The sequence below is a fragment of the Natrix helvetica genome (assembly GCF_964273705.1).
Source record: "Natrix helvetica genome assembly, chromosome: 1".
In the NCBI taxonomy this organism is placed as follows: domain Eukaryota; kingdom Metazoa; phylum Chordata; class Lepidosauria; order Squamata; family Natricidae; genus Natrix; species Natrix helvetica.
The window spans coordinates 222,460,883-222,485,412 of NC_138548.1; the positions used below are offsets into that span (position 1 = coordinate 222,460,883).

Sequence of the window (24,530 nt, forward strand, 5' to 3'; positions counted from 1 at the left end):
AGAATTTCAGGTGGCTTGGGAGGTTTGGGCCAGGGGCTCTAGGTTGGAAGCAACAAATGGAGGATAAAAGCACTTTGGGAGGACAATTCCTCCGCCCCGTTACTGTCTCCAGCATACCCGATGCACACCTTTAGAGGTTAGGAGAACCTTTCTGGAATAGCTTTGCATAGTGTTCAGAAGCTTCAGGGGCTAATTAAATCCTATTGCACAAGCAGTGGCCCATGTGGGTTAATGTCATATATAGCATGAATTTAAAGGCAATATGTTTTTTTCCAGAATCAAAGGTACCATATCTCTACATACCAATTGCTGGGAACTTGAGTCAGAAAGGGTACTACTGTACTGAAGGACTACCTGTGGTCTTCATCTTCTCAACAGCCATTGGAAGAACCAAAATGGGCTTAAATGGGTCTTTGGTTTGCCCAGTCTTTAAACTGTGGGGTTTTTTGGCTCCTTTTCAATTATCGGCAATGCTTCACTCAATCAAATAATTTAGGGTGTGTGAAAATATGGCAGTTTATCAGACTTCTGATTTAGTCACAAAGGAGAACATTCTTCCAATCCAGTGATCAATTACAATCTGTCATTCTTTTTAAAAAAACACACAACAGCAAATGCTTTGATTTCACTCTGATACTTCTGATCCTTCATTTAGGGTTGACAATTTCATTATGCTGTTCAGCACTGAACAGCTCCTAAGCCACTCTTTTAAATATGCTTATGCAATTGCTGATCTACCAGAAGCATTCTGTCCTCCTAAACACATGCAGTATTTCTATCGAACTGGCATCCTCGGTTTCCCTTAAATCTATTGAGGAAGCCACCAAACCTCTATATGGAATTTTGGGTACAGACATTTACGATTATTCAGGCTTTTTATGTCTGGTTTTTGTTTGTTTTGACTTTCTTGTTTTAGTCAAGTTTACAGTGCTGCACGAAGACCAAGAGGTTGGAGTTTTCTAAATCCTGATTTTTTTCCCACCATAGTTTCTGCATTTGAGCCGAGGTGGCGCAGTGGTTAGAGTGCAGTACTGCAGGCTGCTTCAGCTGACTGCTAGCTGCAGTTGGGCAGTTCAAATCCCACCAGGCTCATGGTTGATTCAGCCTTCCATCCTTCCAAGGTGGGTAAAATGAGGATCCAAATTGTTGGGGGGGGGGCGCAATAGGCTGACTCTGTAAACTGCTTAGTGAGGGCTGTAAAAGTACTATGAAGCAGTATATAAGTCTAAGTGCTAGTGTTATTAGGCTAAATCTCCAAAGCAGTCAATCTGGGCAAGTCTCTTTCAGAAAAACTAAAATTAATTACAATAAAATGAACATTTAGTGATGGAATCATCCTTACATGCTGGGGTTATTCACAAAGCATCAGGGAGTAATTTTTGTTCATATTGTAAGAGGAAAGTTATTTCAGCAAACACTTTCTCTGCTAATAATAATAATAATAATAATAATAATAATAATAATAATAATAATAATAATAATAATAACAACAACAATAACAACAATAATAATAATAATAATAATAATAATAATAATAATAATAATAATAATAATAATAATAATAATAATAATTTATTAGATTTCTAGACCGCCCCCTCTCCCCGAAGGGACTCGGGGCGGTGTACAAGTATAAATTTAAAAAAAACATACAAACAATAATATACATAGCTAAAATTAGATTAAACAGCCCCTGGACGAATTTATAAAAATTAAAAACTTAGACCATAAAACCAATCATAAAAATTTAAAAATGAAACTGAGGTGGGAAAGGTGGAATTAGGCCAGGCCGGCTAGCTGAAACAGGTGGGTTTTAAGTTTCTGACGGAAGGAGCGGATATGCATATATTTCTTGCGCATATTATGTTGAGGGTATCTATATAGAACAACTACTCTTTCCCCCTTGTCTTTCTCCACTCTTCATTTTAATGGCTGAATGCTTTTCTCCTCCACTCTGTATTGATAAACGGGCTCAAGGCCTCGTCGTCAATGTCTTTGACATAGTGTCATATCCAAGAGACAGGAAACTATCTGGGGCCCACAATTTACCTCTCCAAGATATGAAGAAGGCTTTCACTTTATCCAAGGTCATTTTAAGCGAAGATGTCTGGAATTGAACTTGGCAACTTTGCTATGCCAAACAGATGCTCTGTCACTAGCTCCTGTCTGACAGGTGGGGGACTTGGAATTTAAACTTTATGTCATGGCCAGGAAAGAAAGTAAAGGGACATTTATGCTGATGATGGCATCAGTATTCACCTCAGATTTGGTTACTTCTTCCAAGGTTTCGCGATCTTATTGTTCTGGCAAACACAAATCTATTAAGAAAAAAAAAAAGACAGTTTAATAATAGTATTTTGTTTCCACCAATTAATTTGTACATAAACAGGTTACTAATTAATACTGAGAAGCTGACTTGTCTAAATAGGGCTTTGATTTCTTTTCCACACTTCATTCCACATTGATTATATGTGCCTGGGCACTTTTTACTGCCTCACGCGAAAAATGGTCTTTGCGTTTAAAATGAATTTGCACAGCTGACTTTTCCATAAAAGAACGAAAAGGCCGTTTTATTACCCAGCTATCTTTTTTCACCATGAAAAAAAAATTGCACAGGATAGGAATTTTAATCCCATTCCAAGTCTGGCAATGTCTTCTGAACGGAATCAACTTCATTAAATGCACGGCGCAAGGTAGAAAAATAGAAAAGAGTGAGGCTCTTGTTATTATCCAGTGAGATATCATGGCTTGCTGTATGAATCTCACTAATTTGGCAACAAAGGGGACTTTACTGCCTCATTGAGTCCCATCAATTATGAATACAGCTTCTTAAACATCTGTAGCTCATTTGAAGAAGAGTAGGAAATATTGAAACTAGAAATCTGTTTGTCTACAAATCTCTCTAATACAGATTTTAAACCCGGAGTCTTTTGATAACTTCAGAATGTGCAGACTTGTTCTAGAGCAGGGGTGTCAAACTTGTAGTGTCATATTGTCATCATGTGATGTATTGTGACTTCCCCCCCCCGCTTTGCTAAACCAGGGTTGGCCTGGCCAGCACGTGACACATCCGGCCCGCAGGCCGCGAGTTTGACACCCCTGTTCTGGAGGAACCAAGTTGAGGAAGAAGAATTAAGTTGGAAAAATTCTGGATCTGTGGCTACTGAGGATTACATGTATTGTAGGTGATGAAGTTTGCCCTAGATCTGTGGATGCTAATTCACATGCCAAATGGGACTTCCACACAAGTTGTCTATTTGGGAGCAGGAATCCAGCACCCACAGATATGAAAATCTGAGAAGAGCCTTAATGTTGTCAAGCGTATACAAAGTGCCTTATGGGATGACTTCCAAACTCTGTTACCAGCCTCTGAGGAAAGCAATTAAGATTCAGAATTAAATCTCACTTCTAACTTGGGAGAGAGATAGCAAGAGAGGAGCTATTGTGCATTATTAAACATAATTTAACTCCATTTTGTCCCTCCCCCTTCTATATTTTTCTCTACTCTGGCAAGGTTCACACGTCACAGATCATGATGGGGCTTTTTTTTAAAAAAAAACACCTTTGCCTTAACAATCATGTGTGAATCCAGGCTCTCTGTGGATTGCAATTTATATTCTGTAGTTTAGCATGACCTCAGGCTACTGTGGCATGTTCAATAAACCATGTTTAAAACAAACAATAATTTAGCATGTGTGGATCCATACATACAGAGGGGGAGGGATGGAGAAGGACTTGGCAGCACCTGTTCACATTACTAGTATTGTAGCACAAATTTCCTCAAGGTTAAACCTGACCTTTGGCTTCCTCAGTTCTGGTAAAAGACTGGAGGAAACCAGAGGTAGGTTCTGGCAGCCACTACTGCTGGTTTGCTCGTGGGGGTGCAGCGCACACTGCATGCACATGCGCAATACAATAAAAATTGTTTTGCGCATGCGCAGAAGCCAAAAACAAGATGGCAGTGCCATAGGTGCCGCCAGGAGAACCGATTTGGGGCATGGCAGGCCTGGGTCGTTGCCGGTTCCAGCAACCCAGTCTGCCATACCACTACCGGTTTGGCCGAATCGGTCCAAACCAGTAGGAACCCACCACTGTAGAAAACGTAACCAGTTATCTAAATTTGAGCACCCTCAGATTCAGAAACAGAATATAGGGGAATATATATAAACTTTGCAATTCAGAGCTATGAGGCTGGATGTTTTGGGGGGAGACTGGACTTTTCCGTAGAGTTAACTTTGCCTTCCACCCAATCTAATCTCACAGTGGACCATCATATGCCTCTCTGCCCTGTTCACAAGGGAGCCCTTAGCAACCATTGTCCCCAGTTCCAAATTCATTTTCTTGGCTCCATTGATTATCTGCAAGGAACAGAATGAAATTCATAAAAGAAAAGAATGGAAGATTGCTTTCCCAAATAAATTCATTATAGTCTATGTCCCCAGAGATACGCAGCAGCTACTTCTCTCAATATACTCCCACTTCTGAGTGACTGTCAATCCTGGGGTTATCTGAATATATTGGGGGATAATCAGAAGAATCTTTGACCAGTGCAGAAAGCAACCTAGTAATTAGGATTAGTCTAAACCTAATCTAGGTTTAAACTAATCTAAACCTAGATTAGTGGAGAGCTGGGCACTGAGAAGCTTGTTTTCTTTGGCAAAAAGCTCGATTCAATCTCAAATTCCTTGGTTCTGCTCCGCATTTAATTTTCAAATGGAAGTAGGCTTAAATGGTTAGAGGAAGCAAGAGGGACAGCCAAAAACTGAGGCAGGCCCAAGTTGCAAAATCACATCTCTTTATCTGGGTACCAAAAAGCCATCATCAAATGAGAAACTTGATTACCTAAATGCTGGCTTGCTGGATTGTGCGTATTATTGAAAGATAAACACTCATTTGAAGCCAACGTGATTTGGATGAATGCACCCATGTAGTTTTCTGCATGGTGTTACAGAAATAAACACCATTACCTTCTTCTGGAACAATGTTTGGCTTCCCAGTCCTGCCAACGGTCCAGGGATTCTATGTCAGGGGTCCCATCCACAGGATGCAGGCAGCACTCAAAACCACGCCCTCCGATCCACAGAAAGAGAGTTTCTTCACGGAACCGGTCCCTGATGCCCAAAAGTTTGGGGGCAGTTCTAAGTGATTCAAGAACAGATCAAGGCCAATCTTGATTTCCAGAACTGCCCAGCTTGGCTTGGTGCTGACACCTGCAGAGAAGCTCCTACTAAGACCTGGATCTTAAGACAAGAGACTTAAGGTTCTCTAAATGATGCTTACATTCAACTTCTAGGATGCCGACTGTGTTGCTCAAAATTTTGGTTCAGCGACATCCCATGGGCCAATCATTCTTTATTGAAAGGCTTTTTGAAGGAGGCATTCTGTACATGAACACTTTTTTAGGGTATACGCTTTTCAGTGTAAGAAAATTGTTACCGTGTTTCCCTGAAAATAAGACAGGATCTTTTTTTTTTTTGACCCCTGAAATAAGCGCTTGGCCTTATTTTCGGGGAGGTGCAGAAGGTGGCAAGCGTGGTCACCTCATGGCTGCTGCTGTGTTGAAATTTTTTCAGGGAGGGCTTATTCTCGGGGGAGGGCTTTTTTTAGCACATGCGCTTAAAAGCCCGATTGGGCTTATTATCCGGGGAGATCTTATTTTCGGGGAAACAGGGTATTTGACCAGGCCTTTCCAACCTTTTATTGGAAATCCAAACCTATGACTCATCTCTTAGAACAGCTTAAGTGGTTGTTTTGTTTCACTAGTTGAATATTTCTGGACATTTTAATAACCCTTTATAATCTTTCTTGTTAATAGTTGCATTTTATCCCTTGGCTGTTATTACAAGCTGTCCAGAGTACTGTTTGTTATTGGAAGGCCTATAAATATTAATAGATAATAAATAAATAGATAATGAATACAAAATAAATAAATCATGGTATTTATTTGATTCTTAAATTGCACATCAGGCTCCAACCGCAACAGCTGTGACAGGTCATAAGCTAACCTTCCAGATTTGGTTAATTCTGCCAAAGCACCAGGAAGATGGGGTGCGCTTTCAATTGCCTCTCCAGGCTCAAAGGGGAGGGGGGGTGAAGGCAGCCAAAATTGGTGCACAGCTTTGTAACTTACAGCACAACGGCTGCCCAGCACAGCAGGCCCAGATGTCCTCCTCTCAATCTAGTCTGAACGTATTTGTTGTCTACTTAATGGAGACAGCTGTTTTTAACCAAACAAAAGAAGGAATTGCAAAATTGTAGTCCAGGTTTTCAGTGCAAGTGCAAAAAAATCTGGTGCTGTTTACATTCTTCGTGCCATGCATGCCTTCAGCTCTGCACCAAGAAGAAACCAAAGCCACGGCCATGTGTTCCCACATGCGTTTGTGCCTTTATCAGATGTGGAGGCAATGCAATTCTTCTTCCCACCTACCGAAATATCTGTGTGTTTCTTCTACAGGCTCTGTGTGCTTGATCCCAATTTTGTCTCCAGCTCCCTTGTTTCTTTAAAGCGATTGATTTCACTGGGCCAAGACCAAGCCTATTGGTATGTTCACATTAATGACAGCTCTGGCTGAGTAGCAGGGAAGAAGGTGCAGTTAATCAAGTGCTCTCAAGGCTCTTGAGCCGTGTTTTCCTTCCACTAAATTGCTGACTCTTGCTGCATACATCTTCTATAGCAAAGGACACAGTCACCTCCTGAGGGGGAGCTCTCCTTCCCCGGCAGTAAAGCTGTCTTCGCCAGCTACCTGAAGCGACAAAACAGCATTTTTCACTACTAGACAGAGAATTCAACAGGGACTAGCTGCTCCGTTTTTAGAAGTCTGTTGGCACGTCAGGGGAGAGGAATCCTTTACAAGTGCTAGTAATACACAGCGTATCAAGAAATGGGTTGCTGATCAAGGGCTGATTTTCATGTCTGAGTAAAAGAAAGAAGTGGAAAGAGATGTTGGCGCTGCTAACACACACACACACACACAGAATGCAATCATAGAATGAAATCCCCTCATTGGCCCAATTAATATTGCTTCTTTGCTGGTTGCAAGCTGAATTTCTTCTCAGTGAAGGGTATTTTTTTGTGTCTGTCTATTTTAGTTTTTCTGGGAAGATCTGCTGTTAAGACGGATGGAGATCTGAGAGGCACTTTTCTGGATTTCATTTGCAACTGACTGTATGACTAGACCTCACTTAAAAGGTGTTACTAGTGCTAGAGCAAACAATATATTTTTTTTCCCACCCGACTGAGCCAGGACAAATATAAAGAGTGCCTGATGAACCAAATCCTGAGTGAAAACTTGAGAGTACCTTCTCACACCGTAGACTTACCTATTGTATACTTTCAGTGTAAAGCAACTGCTGTACGTGTAACACAACAAGACCATTTTGCACTGAGTATATTAAATCTGGAATAAGTCCTGATCAGGAAAACCAGAGCTGGCCTTAGTTCCACAGTAACCCCCTGCCCTTAAAATGAACACGGACAGACCTTTACAACACAACCATAGTTGTTTCTTAGCCCCGCATCTCGTCACTTGCAAATGCCACTTCAGGATACCTGCTGGACATGTTTAAGTGCGGACTGGGCTTTGCTCGCTTCCCGACGGTGCGGATTTGGCTTTTGATTTTTTTTTTTTGTTGGCGAAGTGGTGGGGGGGGAGGCGACAAGGAACTTTGCCTTTAATTAGGGGGGAAAGGAAACGTTGATTGATGTGAAAGAGTGAGGGGAGCCTCTAACAACACGCCCGCCGCACACACTCACGCAGCCTCGCTGTCGCCGCCGATGCGCACACAGCCACCCTGCAATCTCAGCCCGGCACCTCCGAGCCGCTCTCCTCCTCCTCCTCCTCTTCCTCCTCCTCCCGCACAGCCGTGCGCGCACACACAGGGACACACATACACACACATGCGCCGCCACCGCCACCCGGCGCTCTCTCGCAAGACTCCGGGGTAGCGCAGCCGGGCCCTGCCGCCCTCGCCTCGGACGCAGTGACTCCCCGCAGATCCTGCTGCCTTGCCGCCAGGCGCGATCGTCTCCCGCCGCCCGCGCTCACCCCCACCCTCCCCGCCCCAAAGCAACGGCCTCTCTCGCCACGCCACCGGGGAGCCTCCATGTGTTTGGGGGAGAGGCAGCCTCTCCGTCGGCTGCTTTCCGGCGATCGACGCTTCTCTTGGATTCCCGAGCGCGAAGGCGAGGCCAGAAGCAGCAGCAGCAGCGGCGGCGGCGGCGGGGGGCAAAGGATTCCTGCCGCCTCAGCTGGGCAGCCTTCGCGCTCGCTTCTCCAGCCGCGTCTTCGCGCCTGTCTTCCCCGGCAAACCCAAACTGCTGAGCCGCCGCTGCCGTTGAACACTGACGGACGGCCGCCGCTGCCCTTCCTTTCAGGTTTGGCTTGCTGGGTATGTTGGGGGTGGGTGGGGGAGAAGAAGAAGGGGGAGGATCCTTCCGGCCCAGGTTAAAAGTGCAGCGGAGGATGGAGGCTGGCTGGAAGAGGGCAGGGAGGAGAGGAGACCGCCTGGGAGCAAATCTCCTCCAGGCAAGAGCTGGGGAAGGGGCGCTGGGTTGAGGTCTTTCCCAATTGGGGGTAATGGCCAGGCTGGCCAGAGACGTATCCTGAGCACTTGTCTCCTTTCCATCTAGTGCGGCTTCCTACCCCGTCCATTCCCCCACCCTTCGCCCTGCTCCTGCTCTGACCATGATGGACCTGAAGGTGGACGAGGAGGAGGTGGAAAACGGTCAGCCGGTTAGCATCGAGGCATTTGCCAGCAGCTCCACACTGCACGGCCTGTCCCACATCTTCTCCTATGAGCGCCTGTCGGTCAAGCGCATCTTCTGGACCCTGTGTTTCCTGGGCTCCTTGGCTGTGCTGGTCTTCGTCTGCAATGAGAGGATCCAGTACTACTTTCGCTACCCTCACGTCACCAAGCTGGACGAGGTGGCTGCCAGCCACATGACCTTCCCAGCCATCACCTTCTGCAACCTCAACGAGTTTCGCTTCAGCCGGGTGACCAAGAATGATCTGTACCACGCTGGGGAGCTCCTCGCCCTGCTTAATAGCAGGTGGGTCAAAGGATGGGGAGGGGGAAACCACTCCCCTGCCCCCATGCCCTGCGAGTGTGCAAAGCCAGAGGTCCCGAAGCATCTCTGGGATGGCGTGCAACAGTTGGCGCACTTGTGGCCACTACAGGAGGCGGGGTGTGTGTGTATGTGTGTGTTGGGACATATTTGAACTGGGCACTGAAGTGTGCAACATGTATATTTTCATACTGTGATCTGACACACATTGGAGAGCGTTTCTGCATGATAAGATATTTAGCACTGGCAGAATGACAAACTGCTTCCGTATTGTGGTCAAGAAAACTGCATGGCTTGTAGTCTGTAAAGTCCACAGGAGTGGAGTCCAAGTTGAGGGAGACTTTATATGCTTGGTCACTGACCTGGGTCTCATATGGGCTTTGGAGTTGGTTTGTGTCTGCGTTATACAGACAGCTGACATTTTTCCAGGCTATCTGCCCCTTTGATTCCCAGAGCAACAACCCTGTAAGATAGGAAGGACTGAAATTGTGACTGCTTCAAGTCACCCAGTGAGTTTCTATGGCTGATCATGGCCAGCTGTTTTTCAAGCCAGACCTGTGGCTCTGTGTGATTGATTCCTTTTCAGATGCAGCACATTTCACTGGAAAAGCTATCTGCTGCCTGCGTGTGGCAAAGAGTCCCTTGTGGCCCCCATGGAGCCTGCCTTGATCCTGTTCCTCTTTAAGGGTGATGTGCTCCCGTGCTGTGGATTGAACCACAAGTATTTCTTGTACAACTGATTGTATTTTTGGCACAAGGCAGCTAATGTACTCTGCTGCTTGAACTCCCCTGTTTTCAGATTCTTGGAGTTGAGATTCGTAGCCAGTCACGAATCAGCCTGAGAGGGTAAATCAGAGTTTGGGGGCATCCTGGATATCAACTGAAGAGGAGCAACAGGGGGAGACCCTTCTGAGAGAAAACTGAGCACTTGGAAGCTGAGGCTGCCCACTGCTATCTTTTCTACGGGCTACAAAAAACAGCTCCCAAGTCAGGATTCCAAGAGGTCCCCTAAAAAGAAACAACCCCAATTTCATCTTTCTCATCTCAGCATTTTACTGCCCTCTACTGGAGAGAGTTGCAACTCCCCAGCATATAAAAGTAACATCTCCTTTGAACTGAGCTTGACTCCTATGAATTAACATATCCGTGTTGTTTTCTTGGCAACCACACCAAAGTGGTTGGCTAGTGTTTTCATCCAGGGTTTGTTTTGACTTCCCAGTCTAGACTATAGTTTTGGGATTACCGGGCAGTCTCCCTCATCTGAGACTAACCAGGTTCTTAGTTAATCCCTGAAACCAGGTATTGGCCATCAGTTTGATCAGCCAGGTGCTTCCCTGTAACTTGGTTCAGTTGTATTCCTCAAGACAGAAGGAGAGGATGAGATTTTTCTGCCAATTAATTTTTATAGATTTTAACTCAGGACGGTATGAAATTTAAATGGAGGGAGGAGAAGGGCTAGTGGCTTGAACCTCATGTTGCAAAGCTTGCTACTGGGGTGTGATCTCTTTTAAGTGGTATATGCAGGCGGCTGGAGCAGAATTTTGTTTTCCCACAGCATCCGATATCAGAATGATTTTTCTCCATTCCTTTTTCTGTTGAAGCCCATGGTTCAATCAGTTCTTGGAATTATATTTTATCTGAGTAATTTTATTTGCTTGAATGACAAATATTTCGCTACAGAACCAGACTTGCCTGGAGCAACTGATCCCCATTGCCTATCTTGCTACCTGCTCTCTACCCAAGTGAAGTAGACAAATATGACTATAGTACTGAATCATGGGGGGGGGGGGAAGCTAATTTTACAAAATGTCCCTTTTTTCCCTTTCTTCTAAGAGCTGTTCTTTGGCCAAAATGCCACTATTTCATAGAGCATAACAAATCGTCCTTTATTTCAGAACATAAAAAACCAAAAAAAGAACTAGTTGGATTGGACAGAAAAATTCCAACCCTATTTCTAGTAGCTGCCAGCCAGATGGTAGTGGAAAATTTAAAAATCTAAAAACAGACATTAAAAACAACCGGCCTCTCTTCCAGCCCTGCCTTTCCTAATGAGGTGTGGTGGTATATTGCCACTGACCAAGGAGGCTTTGTTTATCTGTCAGGGCTCAGAGCATCAAGATAGACAGCCCCTCCATGCCTTCGCCTCCACCTCTTTTTAAAGCTGCCCAATTGAATCGTCATTCATTTTGTCAGGATTGGTTTTTGTAAGTTAAAATGTGGCATTTTAATGAAAAACCTGCTGCCCTGAGTTAAGCCAGTGGTCCATCTAATTAATTGGGTTTCATACAAATGAAGAGAGCCTGCTTGGTGTAATGTTTAAGACTCCAGCCCAGAAACCAGGAGACTGTAAGTTCCAGTGACACCTTAAGCATGAAAGCCAGCTGGGTTATTTGGGGCCAGCCATACTCTCTCAGCTCAGCTCTCCTCACAGGGTGGTTGTTGTGGGACGAGGAAGGAAGGAGTATTAGGTATGTCTGCTGCCTTGAGTTACTTATAAAGTAATAACGGTGGGGTAAGAAAAATATAATAAATAAGTAACTAAAAATGCCCAAATCGGGGAACCGTCAGCTAAACATATTTCTGGTAGTTTATTCTGAATCTCTCTTGTGGGGGTGGAATCCAAAATTTAGGGCAGACTTGGTAGCCTGTCTTTGCTCTTTGCAGCACTATGGCTTGGATTTCTTGCTACCTGCTTCCCTAAAATATTGTGTGTGTGTGTGTGTGTGTGTGTGGATGGATGGATAGATAGATATTGATAGATGATAGATAGATAGATAGATAGATAGATAGATAGATAGATAGATAGATAGATAGATAGATGATAGATAGATAGATGATAGATAGATAGATGATAGATATGATAGATAGATTTAGATAGATAGACAGATAGATAGTGATAGATAGATGATAGATAGATAGATAGATAGATAGATAGATGATAGATAGATAGATAGATAGATAGATAGATAGATAGATAGATATAGATATACAATAGATATAGATATATAAATAGATAGATATACAGTAGATAGATAGATAGATGATAGATAGATAGATAGATGATAGATAGATAGATAGATAGATAGATGATACATACATGCATACATAGATACATAGATAGATACATAGATACATAGATATTAGATAGATAGATAGATAGATAGATAGATGATAGATAGATAGATAGATAGATAGATAGATAGATAGATAGATAGATTAGATATAGATATAGATATAGATATAGATATAGATATATAGCTATATGTGGGGCTATCTATAGATATAGATATAGATGTTCTTTTCCACAACTGTAATTTGGGAAAAAGAGAAGAAAAAGGGATGGCATGGACAGCTTGCATGTAAGTATTTGTAGCAGTCCGACCCATGGCACTGATCTAATGTGGTTCTCTAAGTGAAAAGTATGCCATCTGCTAATACATCAGGGCTTTTAAAACTCTCATAGATAATAACTGTATGTGTATTGGTTGTGGGTGGTGGTATAGAAGTCTTACAGATCCCTATTCTTGGTTCTCATGACAGAAGGAGTCTTGCACAAAGTCAAGAATGGGACATCTGAGGGGCCTCAAAATTGATACTCCTGCACTTCCACCCCACAAGATTAGTGATAAACTGTTCTCCTTTTCCTATTGTTGCACTACGGGGGGGGGGGGGGGGAGGGTGTTGGGATCTGGATTGTTGCATACAGTTTTGCATATTTATGGAAAATAAGCAACCTATGCATAACCCTGGTAGATTTACTTATCCCAAGAATCAAATTTACTGGTTTCTTGATGCAGAATACCATGTTTTCCCCAAAATAAGACAGGGTCTTATTTTCCTTTGAACCCCCAAAATAAGTGCTTGGCCTTATTTTCAGGGAGGTCTTATTTTTGAGGTGCAGGAGGCGGTGAGCGTGGTCACCTCATGGCGGCTGCTATGTTGCAATATTTTCGGGGAGGGCTTATTTTCAGGGAAGCAGGGTATATTTTTTATTTATTCTTTAATTTTGCCAACCGAGCAATGTTTGGGGTTGGCCATATGTTTCTCTGAAAGTTATGGAATTTTTTCACATCCGAAAACTCTGCTAGCCAGATACTAATTCCTTTAAGTGCCAAGAAAGCTAATTGGCTACTAGTTGACAGTAGTCCCACAGCACCCGCCAAGTTTTCTCAGTCTGGGGCCAAATAGAGCAAGATGACGCCTTCCAGACTTCACCAGTCAGAGTTTAAATGCACCTTGAAATCATTAGATAGAAATGTCAATCAAGTAATACCAGTGAATCCGTCCTATACAATTGACAGTTACAGAGCTCCGTGGAATGGTGGCATTCTGTCCATCTCTGGACAGACGGGGGAAGGCCTCCAGTCTGCTCCCTATGCCCAGCAACCTGTTTATTTCCTTCAGAAATCTGCTTAAATGCCTAATACTTTATTTAAAACCTTCATTGATTCCTTTTGCAAATAGAAAGCAATTTAGACATGCAGAAATCAACACAATCAAAAGCGTTCCAGGGGTCGTGCTAACCTAAGTCATCCAAAAGCGAATAAAATGTTGTGCTTGCAAATGTTACTGACCAGTGTTTCTGGCCACTAAATAACTAAAGCATCCCAATCTGCCCCCTTCTTCATATAAGCATGATCTGTATGGGAGTTCCTGAAAATATTCTATGTTTTTGTGTATTTGTGTTATCAAAAGGAGCCAGTAAAAGAGAATATATGTAGCTCAGGGTTGAACTATGGAATGCTTGGTATAGTCTTGAGTTTGTTTGTTTGTTTGTTTGTTTACAGACCTTTCATTACCTGACAAGCCAACATCATCAGTGCTAGTGAGTTTGGGGTTGACACCCTTTTTATATGCAGCAGCTTGCCCTGCCAGTGTGGTACGGTTTTCTAAAAAAGGATGCTAAGCTTCAGGCCATACTAGAAGCACTTGATAACCAGGAAATCACCATTACACATTTGTGAGAGATTTAGGGACCGACATTATTTCAGGTTTCACCAACGCAGTTTGCAATTCTAATTGAGTCTAATAGCCTGTTTTGCTGAACAGGTGCAGGCAAACTGGGCAACCTCCAAATTTTGCATTTGCAACCTGCATTGATTTAGCATATGCATGTATATATACAGCATTGGGTGGCTTGTACTCAAAAAGTATTATAGAACAATAGAAGGCCCTTAACTGTCTCCTTGACCACTAGAAAGCTTCTTCAGGGTCTTCATTGAACCTTTGCAATTTTTCCAGGCATTTCCACCGTTCTTTGCTAGTCCTTATAGACAAGAAACTAGCTCTAAATCAAAGTGAGATTCTGGGAATTAAAGGTGTTCTCAAGAAACACTATTCAAGTGTCAGATTTTTAGCATTTTGATGGCTGTCCAAGTAGGAGAACAGAGAGCATTCCTGTAAGGTGGGAAAGCAAGCAGTGCAGCCTGGGGTCTGCGACTGCCCTTTTGGCCCTCTACAAGGGCACTAACCATTGGGCTCTGCCGGCTGACTTGGGGTCCTGATGGAAGCGCTCTGTGTTGGAGGTAGCTGGTAGACTCATAGGGAAGAAGCCGTCACTGTACCATTCCTGTATGTGGTCTTTCTGGTTTTGGACCTACGTAATCTTGTTAAGTATAATATATAATATTTTAATTGGAAGCTGCTCAGAGTCCCATTGTAGAGTGAGATGGGCAGCATATAAATGTAATTAATAAATAAATGAACCGCAAAGTCCAAACTGTTGTGGCTGGGAGTTGAGTTTGGACATTTAGCGCAGGCTTCAAGCCAGCTGAACTTCCACCTCTAATAAAACACGTTGTTCTCTTTTGGCCTGGGATATTCGCGCTTTCCTTCTGGGGGCTCATTCAGAGCTCATGCTATCATTGGCAAAGGATGATCCTCATCTACCAAGCAGGCTAATGAAGAAGCAGTCTGGGTTGAAACATTAAAGCTGGCACATCCTGTGCCCCGGAGGAGGTGGGAAGTATTGAAACCACTTCCTCAATTCCCCAAAGAGACATGACTTGACTGCTGTTAATGAACCAGACACGATGTGTATTGGTATTAAACATCCACAGGCTGTGAAGGGCTAAATGCATAACACAAGTGTGTGCGAGGCTATGCCTAAACATTTTGACTGTCTCTTTCCAGAATGTAAACTCCGTACACTGACACCCCTCACTGTTTCACATGCACTCCCTTCTTTATGACAAGAGTTGTCATAAAATCAAGGGAACAGCCGATATCTGGTGGTGGTGGTTTTTCTTTTTTCTTTTTTTTGTAGTGTGTAGCTGTCGCGCAGGAGAACAACATCTTGGTTGCTAATGTAAAATGTGTTATGCCTTTGGAGAGTGGAAAAGCTGCCTCAGTGGCAAGTGGCTGTTTCTTTTCCTTTTTTTAGGAGTAATTATATAATCTGAAAATGCCTGGTTAGTCTTGCAAGGAGTGAAGAACAGTTGCTTATCTTCAGAGAAGAGTCTCAATGTTAGGTTTCAATTACGCTGTGCTTTTACTGCTGGAACGGAGAAGTCCCAGGTGTATCTCCAGCATCCATCTGACCATCCCACCCGTCTTACAGATGCTTTGCATCTGAGGTTCAGACGCTTTCTCCGTGAATTGAACCAACCCAACCGATAGGGAGACCCAAACACAACCCTTATGACTATGCTCTGGATTTCTCCCCCCTCAGGTACGAGATTCCGGACACCCAAATGGCTGATGAGAAACAGCTGGAGATCCTGCAGGAGAAGGCTAATTTCCGCAACTTCAAGCCCAAACCTTTTAACATGCGGGAGTTCTCGGACCGAGCTGGTCATGATATCCAGGAAATGCTGCTCTCCTGCTTGTTCCGTGGGGAGCCGTGTGGCCCCGCTGACTTTAAAGTGGTGAGTGCCTGGCTTCTTATCTCTCTGAAGATGGTGAGGTAGGGAGTAAATGTTACATTTGGACCATGTTGGGTATCCATAGAGAGAAGAACCTATGTTGTGCATGGTGTTGGCATCATTGTGGAGAAAAGAGGAGGCAGTCTGCCATATTGACTTGTTGTGACAATGCAGATAGGCTTATTTCTTTATTATTGCTTACATAAATGTATAGACTGCTACAGCACACTGACTTGAAGTGTTTCACAAGAACAGGCAGAATTTTAAAAAACCATAGCGCTTTAAAAAAAAAAAGCAAACCAACCAACCTCAGCCCATATTATATAAAAGCTGTGATCAGACAGAATAAAATGGAACAAAAAAATATCAAACAGAAAGTAGAAGATCAAAACAAATCAACCTACCCTAATGCCCAAATGCCTCTTGAAAAAAAGGCTGTCTTAATAGTCCCCTGAAAACCCCAACAATTTAGGTATGAAATGGACCTCAAGAGATAAGCACAATGTGGGACTATTCCCCAAAAGGGCTTGTTGCTTGCTTTTGGGATAGAGATCCTATGCATCCTCTTTTGAGAAGACCTCACAAGATGGGCATTTTACAGAGGAGATGGACCCCAAGGTAAGCAGGAGCTGTGCCTTTTAAAAGAGCTTTATAGATTTATAATAGCTATTTGAATTTTGACCCAGAAACCTACTGGCAACCAGCGCAGTGACAATTGCACAGGTGTTGTGCTGTAGAAATAACACCCCTCCAGCAACAGCAGGACTGTTACAATCTGAATCATGTTCAAAAGCAACCTCATGTACGGCAGTCTGATTGCAAGGCAACAAAAGCATGAGTCACTGTCATAAGGACTTCCTCGTTGAAAAAGGACCGCAAGTTGTGCAAAAGTTCCCATAGTCATGATCTCCCTCTACTGTTCAAGCAGAAGTCGTGAGCACCTTAACTTGCAGATCTGGCCTTTTAAGGAGAGTGTGGTCCTTTTAGATCTGATCTAAGAACTGGGGGAAAGACTGATTATTTACAAACAGCACTTCCACCTTATTCTGATTCAGTTTGATTTTTTGTTGTTGTCGTTCCAACTTTTAGGAACAAACCAAGAACTTCCACTCTTATCTCCACCTTGCCTGGAATAGTGATATATAATTGAATATAATCAGCACATAGAGGATAGTTCATTCCAACTGATGGATTTATATAGACATTAAAGAGCATCAGAGAGAGAACCGAACTCTATGGTAGCCACACATCATAATATGTACAATGGAACCATAGAATCATAGGCCTGGAAGGGACCTTGGAAGTCTTCTAGTCCAACTTCCTGCTCAAGGCAGGAGTCTTATACCATCCCAGCCAAATGGTTCTCCGGTCTATTTTTGAAAACCTCCACTAATGGAGACCCAAAGCCTCAGGAGACAAGCTATTCCATGGATTAATTGTTCTCACTGTTGGAAAAATTTTCCTTAATTCTAGGTTGTCTCTCCCTTTGACAAGCTTCCATCCATTCTTGTCCTGCCCTCTGGTGTTGCAGAGAATAAGTCAATCCCTTCTTCTTTGCGATAGTCCCTGGTGTATTAGAAAACAGTTATCATGTCCCCACCAGGCCTTCTCTTTGATAGGCTAGACGTACTCAGGTTCCTCAACTGCTCATCATGCGAGTTAGCCTCCAGACCCTTTATCATCTTTGTTGCTATTCTCCGCACACTTTCTAGATCTCAGCATCTTTTTTGCATGATGGTGACCAGATCTGGATACAGTATTCCAGGTACAGTCTCACCAGTGCAGTGTAAAATGGTACTATCGCTTCTCATTGTCTTGACGCTATCCCTCTGTGGATGCAGCCTAAGATACAGGCAGTTGCAATGGTGGTCCACTAAAACACCCAAATCCCTCTATTATTGAGCCAAGTACCACCTGTTCTGCACCTGTGCATTTGATTTTTCCTACCTAAGTGCAGGACCTTACTTTTCACACCACTGAACTGCATCTTGTTGGATAGGGCCCACTGTTCAAGTCTGTCAAGATGGTTCTGGATCTTGAGACGGTCTTCAAAAAGTATTAGCTATGCCCCCCAGCTTGGTGTTGTCTGTACATTTGATGAATTCAATTATAAGCTCAACAAGCTCAACCATTCCTGCCTTCCAGCTACCAATTGGAACTGCCCTCTTAGGGAGGATCAGGATCACCATAAAATGATGCCCTCAGCCTCACAAACAATGCAAAATACCACCGTCGGTATTATTCAATGCCACCAAAATGCCCCATTGGACCAGACATGAACTCCCTTCATGTATCACCTGATGACAGATAGTCTCTGGAATGACCCATGCCGAAATCTGAGGTGGGGGATCTAGCTAATTCATTTTATCTAGGCAACTAGTGTGACAACTGAAGCCACACTATCTTCTTCAAAAATCTCCCCCCTAAGGAGAAGATAAGAAAATGGACAAAAGTAGTCAAAAATTGCTATTGGAGAGATCCTCTGCTAGGAGGAGCACACCACTGCCTCCGTCAAGGCAAATAGTTGTACCCCTTCCACTAAAGGGGCATTTTTCCTTTCCAAAATGAAGTTTCTGGGTTCAACGCACAGTGATGGGTCTTAAGCTACCCCATCCACTTCCTTAGACTGTGAATTCAAAAGAATGCAGGATGATTTCTCAGGATGTAACCTCACTAATCTTGCTGTACTGAAATCAAATGGCATCCAATCTAAAGTGAATATGAGATCTAATTGTTCAGGCAGGGTTGCTGCTGAGTAGCAGAATGGCCAGTACGCACCAGCAGCCATAGTTTGACTCTGTGGCCCAATTTCAACTTTCAGGCATTCATACCTAGTCACAATTAAGGTGTCACAAAACATCACATCCCCCTGCCCCCGACCTTGAAGTTGGGGCTGCTGAGCCAAAGAGAGAAGGGTAAATCTTGCCATGGTGATATCCATGTCTATGTCCAACTGTGCTTCCTTTCAACGATGCATGGCAGGTTTGCACATTCATCTACCACTATGTTTTGGATTACTGTGGTCTTTCCACATAGAATACAATACAATAGTAGAGTTGGAAGGGACCTTGGAGGTCTTCTAGTCCAACCCCCTGCCTAGGCAGAAAACCCTATACCGTTTCAGACAAATAGCTATCCAACATCTTCTTAAAGACTTCCAGTGTTGGGGCATTCACAACTTCTGGAGGCAAGCTGTTCCACTGATTAATTGTTCTAACTGTCAGGAAATTTCTCCTCAGTTCTAAGTTGCTTCTCTCCTTGATTAGTTTCCACCCATTGCTTCTTGTTCTACCCTCAGGTGCCTTGGAGAACAGTTTGACTCCCTCTTCTTTGTGGCAACCCCTGAGATATTGGAACACTGCTATCATGTCTCCCCTAGTCCTTCTTTCTATTAAACTAGACATACCCAGTTCCTGCAACCGTTCTTCATATGTTTTAGTCTCCAGTCCCCTAATCATCTTTGTTGCTCTTCTCTGCACTCTTTCTAGAGTCTCCACATCTTTTTTACATAGAAACATGACATTCAGCAGCAATAGCCTGAGTCCATCTTCCAGGCCCGGAAAGGAGGCAGATAGTTTGCAAGCAGGCATGTTCAACAAAATGAGTCTCCTTTCTCCTGGAAGGGCCAGGCCATTGCATCCAGCCATACCCCCCACCAACAACCCATCACTGTAGCAATTTGTTGCTCAACATCAGCATCTTCTGAGATTTCACAGATCTCTCCCAAGCTGCCCCAAACTGTTTTCATACCCTACACTAACCTACTCCCCTACTACATAACTCAGTGGGGCAACAGTCTGAAACATGACTCATACTATCCTGTTTAGAATCTTAATAAATGCAGGATGGGTTCCCTAATGCTCTCCTTAATGTTTGCCTCCAATTTTGTGCCATTGTGGGTTCACTGCAGGGTGACAGCAGGACCACCTTAATTCCATGCCTTCTATCCAAGTTGATGACACCTAGTCTAGGATTAGTTAGCATCATTTGACATACATAGTTAAATGACGAAATAATTGCCCGTCAATTTAAACAATTGGTTAAAAAAACACCACTGGAAAATATATACAGGAATCAAAGAGAACTATTTTGAATAACTAACATACTTTGAAAATCAAAGATAACATGTCCAAAATACGAGTTCCTATGAAGCAACAGTTGGAGACATTTTATACCCTAGCGATGAGTTTCCCTAAAGACTTCTGAGTTGTGTGTGATTAAGAATGTTGGGAGAAATAAAGCTTTAGACTGATCCAGTAAGACTCATAGAAGGGCAACAACTGGGAACTTGGGCAGCAGGTACCTTAACATTTGGAGTCTTTTTGCATCCAGTATAAAGTGTGGCTATGATATATGCTAATGCCTGTGTGTCTCTATTAAATGGGATTAATTCAAGGTCCAAACTTATTGATTAGAAGACTACGTAAATCCAGCATGTTATTATCTCTGATGGGTGGAGATTGCAATTCCATGTTGTTGTTGCCCTTCCCCTTCCTCTCCCCTCCTCCTCCTCCTCCTCCTCCTCGTTCCCATATGTTTGCAAAGTGGGCTTCGTTTTGCACTGCGCTCAGCTAGTTCTTCCAGCAAAGCTATCAGTGCATGTCGCAACAAGAGGCTTTGTTTATCAGTTGGTTGGTTTGCAAAGCCGGAGGTTGAATTGAGATTGAGAGGGAATCACTGGCCTAAGATTGCCCAGCTGGCTTCCACACTTAAGACCCCGAATTTTCCTGCTCCTAGTCGAGCATCTTCTTAACCACTATACCGTGATGTCTCCATTGTATAAAGAGTCATAAAGAGGATGCAGAGCAGGGTTAACAAACAGCTGCTGAGGAAATAATTTACCGTTGTGTATCCTCAAAGGCAATTTTTTTTAAACTGTTGGAAACCTGAATTTTGCCTAGGTGTATGGCAATGAATGCTATGGCAACTGTGTGGACACAGTAAGGCATTGTGGTCCAAGCTGAACCATGCATGTCTGTGGCTTTGGAAAGATGCTCTGTTTGAAGGCGAGGGGGATGTACAACATTGAATAAACAACAGGCAGGAAAACTGTTATGGGGGAAAGTGGCTGTTTTCCAGCTTCTACAATTGTCTCTTTTGGAATAAGTCACTTGTAGTAGTAGGTAGATACAGGTATTTGTTTGTTTGTTTGTTTTGTTTTATCAAGCATGTTTAGGATAATAGATATAAAAATATACAAGATTATGAATACATGAAATAGATACGAATAAATGGGATGGTTAGGACAGGAATGGTAGGCACATTGGTGCTCTTATGCACGCCCCCTTACAGACCTCTTAGGAATGGGGTGAGGTCGACAGTAGACAGTCTAAGGTTAAAGTTTTGGGGGTTTGGGGAAGAAACCACTGAGTCAGGTAATGGATTCCAGGCATTGACCACTCTGTTGCTGAAGTCGTATTTCCTGCAATCGAGTTTGGTACGGTTTACCTTGAGTTTTGTATAAGTATTGATATGGAGTGGAGGATATAAGGTATGTTTATTAGCACCACTGAATTGTTTTGATGCCTATTGCTCTTGGCTGAACTTAGAGCTTCAAAGACTGCTGCAGGGCAGAGGGTTCCTCCTTGCTATGATTGGCTCTGGATATCATGGGGAAAAAATAAACCAGCTTGATATGTGTTAGATACAGGTATTTATTTATTAGTTTTATTAGTTTTGTCAAGCGTGTATAGGATAATTGATATAAGTATATACAAGATTATGAATACAGGAAATGAATACGAATAAATGGGGTGGTTAGGACAGGGATGGTAGGCACGTTGGTGCGTTTATGCACGTCCCCTTACAGACCTCTTAGGAATGGGGTGAGCTCCATGGTAGACAGTTTAAGGTTGGAGCTGTGAGGGTTAGAGGATGTAACAACAGAGCCAGGTAGAGCATTCCAGGCGTTGACAACTCTGTTGCTGAAGTCGTCTTTTCTGCAATCGAGTTTGGTATGGTTTACCTTACATTTTGTATAAATATTTATATGGAGTGGAGGGTATAAAATATGTTTATTAGCACCACTGAATTGTTTTGATGCCTATTGCTCTTGGCTGAACTTAGAGCTTCAAAGACTGTTGCAGAGCAGAGGGTTCCTCCTTGCTATGATTGGCTCTGGATATCATGGGGAAAAAATAAACCAGCTTGATATGTGTTTGCTTTTGCATTGGGCTACTATTGCTGGTTTGTCTCATACCGAGAGAAACTACATTTCTCTTACATTTCTCATACAGAAACTACATTTCTGAAGTGGTCTAGCTGTTTAAGCCTCTCATTTCTAAAGGGCAAATCATAGCCCAAAAATAAAAAAAATAAAAAATAAAAGTGAGGCTCTCCAGTAATGGCTCAAGCTCCATTGTGTGGGAGCATGAAAAAGAAATAAAACGAAAGGGAGAATAAAATGCCAGGTTAGGAATCAGATCTGCAGGGATCCACAGAGGTTTTGCCATCCACAGATTGTGTGCAAATGAGAAACGCAATTCCCCGGTGTGATCAGTCAGCTCACAAAGGAGCAAATGATCCATACAAGTTCAGGTATTTGATCCAAACAAATTGGTGGAAAAGAAGGCCTCCATGAGGGATATGGAGATGTGACATTTAATGGAACAACAGTGTATTGCCGGTACTGCATTAATTACAGGGACTGAATAGATTTATCTATTTTTGTTTGATTTACCAGAATATTCAGTATTACAGGATTGCCTGCAGGCTATCCATGTTTTGCCCCCCCCCCCTCAAGTGGGAACCCTAAATAGCCAGTATTGGTATGCACTATCCCATACATGTTACATGGGATTATAACACAGGAGAGTTGATTCCTAAAGGGCCTTTGTTCCTAAGAAGCAATTTAGCAGAGCCAAACTTGGGAAGACAAAAGAGCGAAAAAGGAGAGGCAAGGCTGACATGCAAAGCTGACATGTAACACCTCTCCTGCGCGAGCTGCATTGGCTACCTGTGGTTTTCCGGGTGCGTTTCAAGGTGCTGATTACCATCTTTAAAGCGCTCCATGGCACGGGACCTAGTTACTTGCGGGATCGCATCCTCCCACATACATCCCTGCGGCCAATACGCTCACACAGGGAGGGACTTCTCCTGGTGCCATCCACTGGACAATGCCGGCGGGCGACACTGAGGAGTAGGGCCTTCTCTGTGATGGGCCCAACCCTCTGGAATGACCTCCCCCCCGACATTAGAACCACTTCTGACCTCCGCTCCTTCCGGCAAAAACTGAAGACTCACCTGTTCCGATTAGCAGGCCTGGCATAATTCAACTGTCCCTCCTGGCAAACGTACTATATCTGGTTATTTTAGGGGTTTTTTAATTTACTGTATTTGTTTTTAGGGGTTTGAATTTATTTTATATCTGCTTTGTACAGTTCTTTTAACGGCATTTTAACCTCCTCCATGTCAACTGTCAACTGTACATATTTAATTTTATTGTATCTTGTTATATTTTGTATGAACTGTACACCGCCCCGAGTCTCTTTCGGGAGAGGGGGCGGTCTAGAAGCATTAAATTAAATTAAATTAAAATTAAATTAAATTAAAGAACGTCTCCAGACATCACTACGTACAAGTAAAGCTTGATTATACGATTGGGAATAAGGACAAAGGACCAAACACTTGTCAACAAATTTTCCAGTCTGTAATTGATTTTCATTTCATGGATTGTTGGTTGCAGGTGCGTTATGGCTCAGGAGCATGGCATATAGGGAGGAGCATGGCAGGTGGAGAGGCAGGCATTAATCCACCGCCTTAACCTCTTTCATCTGTTCTATGTTCCATATTTGCAATACTGCAAGGAGAAAGATTTCCTAATGTTGTAAGTAACCCAGTGGTGGGTTTCTGCCGGTCCTCAACGGTCCGTGCAAACCGGTTGGTAACTGGACCCAGAAGTAACTTCTGGGCCCTGGAAACCGGCACCAGCCTTATCACTCGTCCCCCTGCCCCTCCGGTCGCTGCTCGCTTGCTCCCCCCACCTGTCCCCGGACTTGCCTAAGATGCCTGGCCACCAGCAAGTATGGGCGCGGGGGGTGGGGATGGTGGCAGGAGATTACGCAGCGTGGCTGGCATCTTTGGCAAGTTTGGGGACCTTGCAAGTTCTTTGCAAGGTCCCCGGACTTGCCCAGTAAAGCACGGGGTGGCGGGGCAGCAGTAGCTTGCGTGGCGTGGCTTGGCCACCAGCAAAGCAACTCCTCAGACTTGCCCAGCAAAGCACGGGGCGGCGGGGTGGCCCCTTGCTTTGACAGCCACCTTATTTCCAATTGGGGTGTGGAAGAAATCCATCTTTTCTGTGCGGAATGCTTGGCTCGCTCCCCCCGCCCGACGCGATCTCCTTTCATTCTCCCTCTGCCTCATTCACTCGTTTGGGCAGCAGAGAACGAAAGGAGATCGCATAGCCAAGGACAAAGGAGCCTGCAGCCTCCTTTATTCAAATGTTCAGGTGGGGGGGGCTTTCTCGCACGCCTTCTTTCTCTGAAGCCGCGCCGGATTCAGCAAGCACCAGGCAGCGTGTGCCCTTGGGCTTGTGCAGTAGCCGAAGAACAGGAGGTGAGGATTTGGCTGCTGCACAAGCCCATGGGCATGCGCTGCCCTCTTCTCTC

General features: G+C 43.7%; 1 protein-coding gene across 1 annotated transcript in view; it reads left to right on the plus strand.

The window, feature by feature from the left end:
• Positions 1-8,236: 8,236 nt before the first annotated feature.
• ASIC1 (acid sensing ion channel subunit 1) overlaps positions 8,237-24,530 on the plus strand; it is a gene marked incomplete at its 5' end in the record, with an annotated part of 251,877 nt that continues 235,583 nt past the window's right edge. The window contains 3 exons of the mRNA XM_081938117.1: positions 8,237-8,371; positions 8,627-9,046; positions 15,732-15,927. Of these exons, the coding sequence (XP_081794243.1) occupies positions 8,682-9,046; positions 15,732-15,927 (561 nt within the window). The remainder of the gene's footprint in view (positions 8,372-8,626; positions 9,047-15,731; positions 15,928-24,530) is intronic.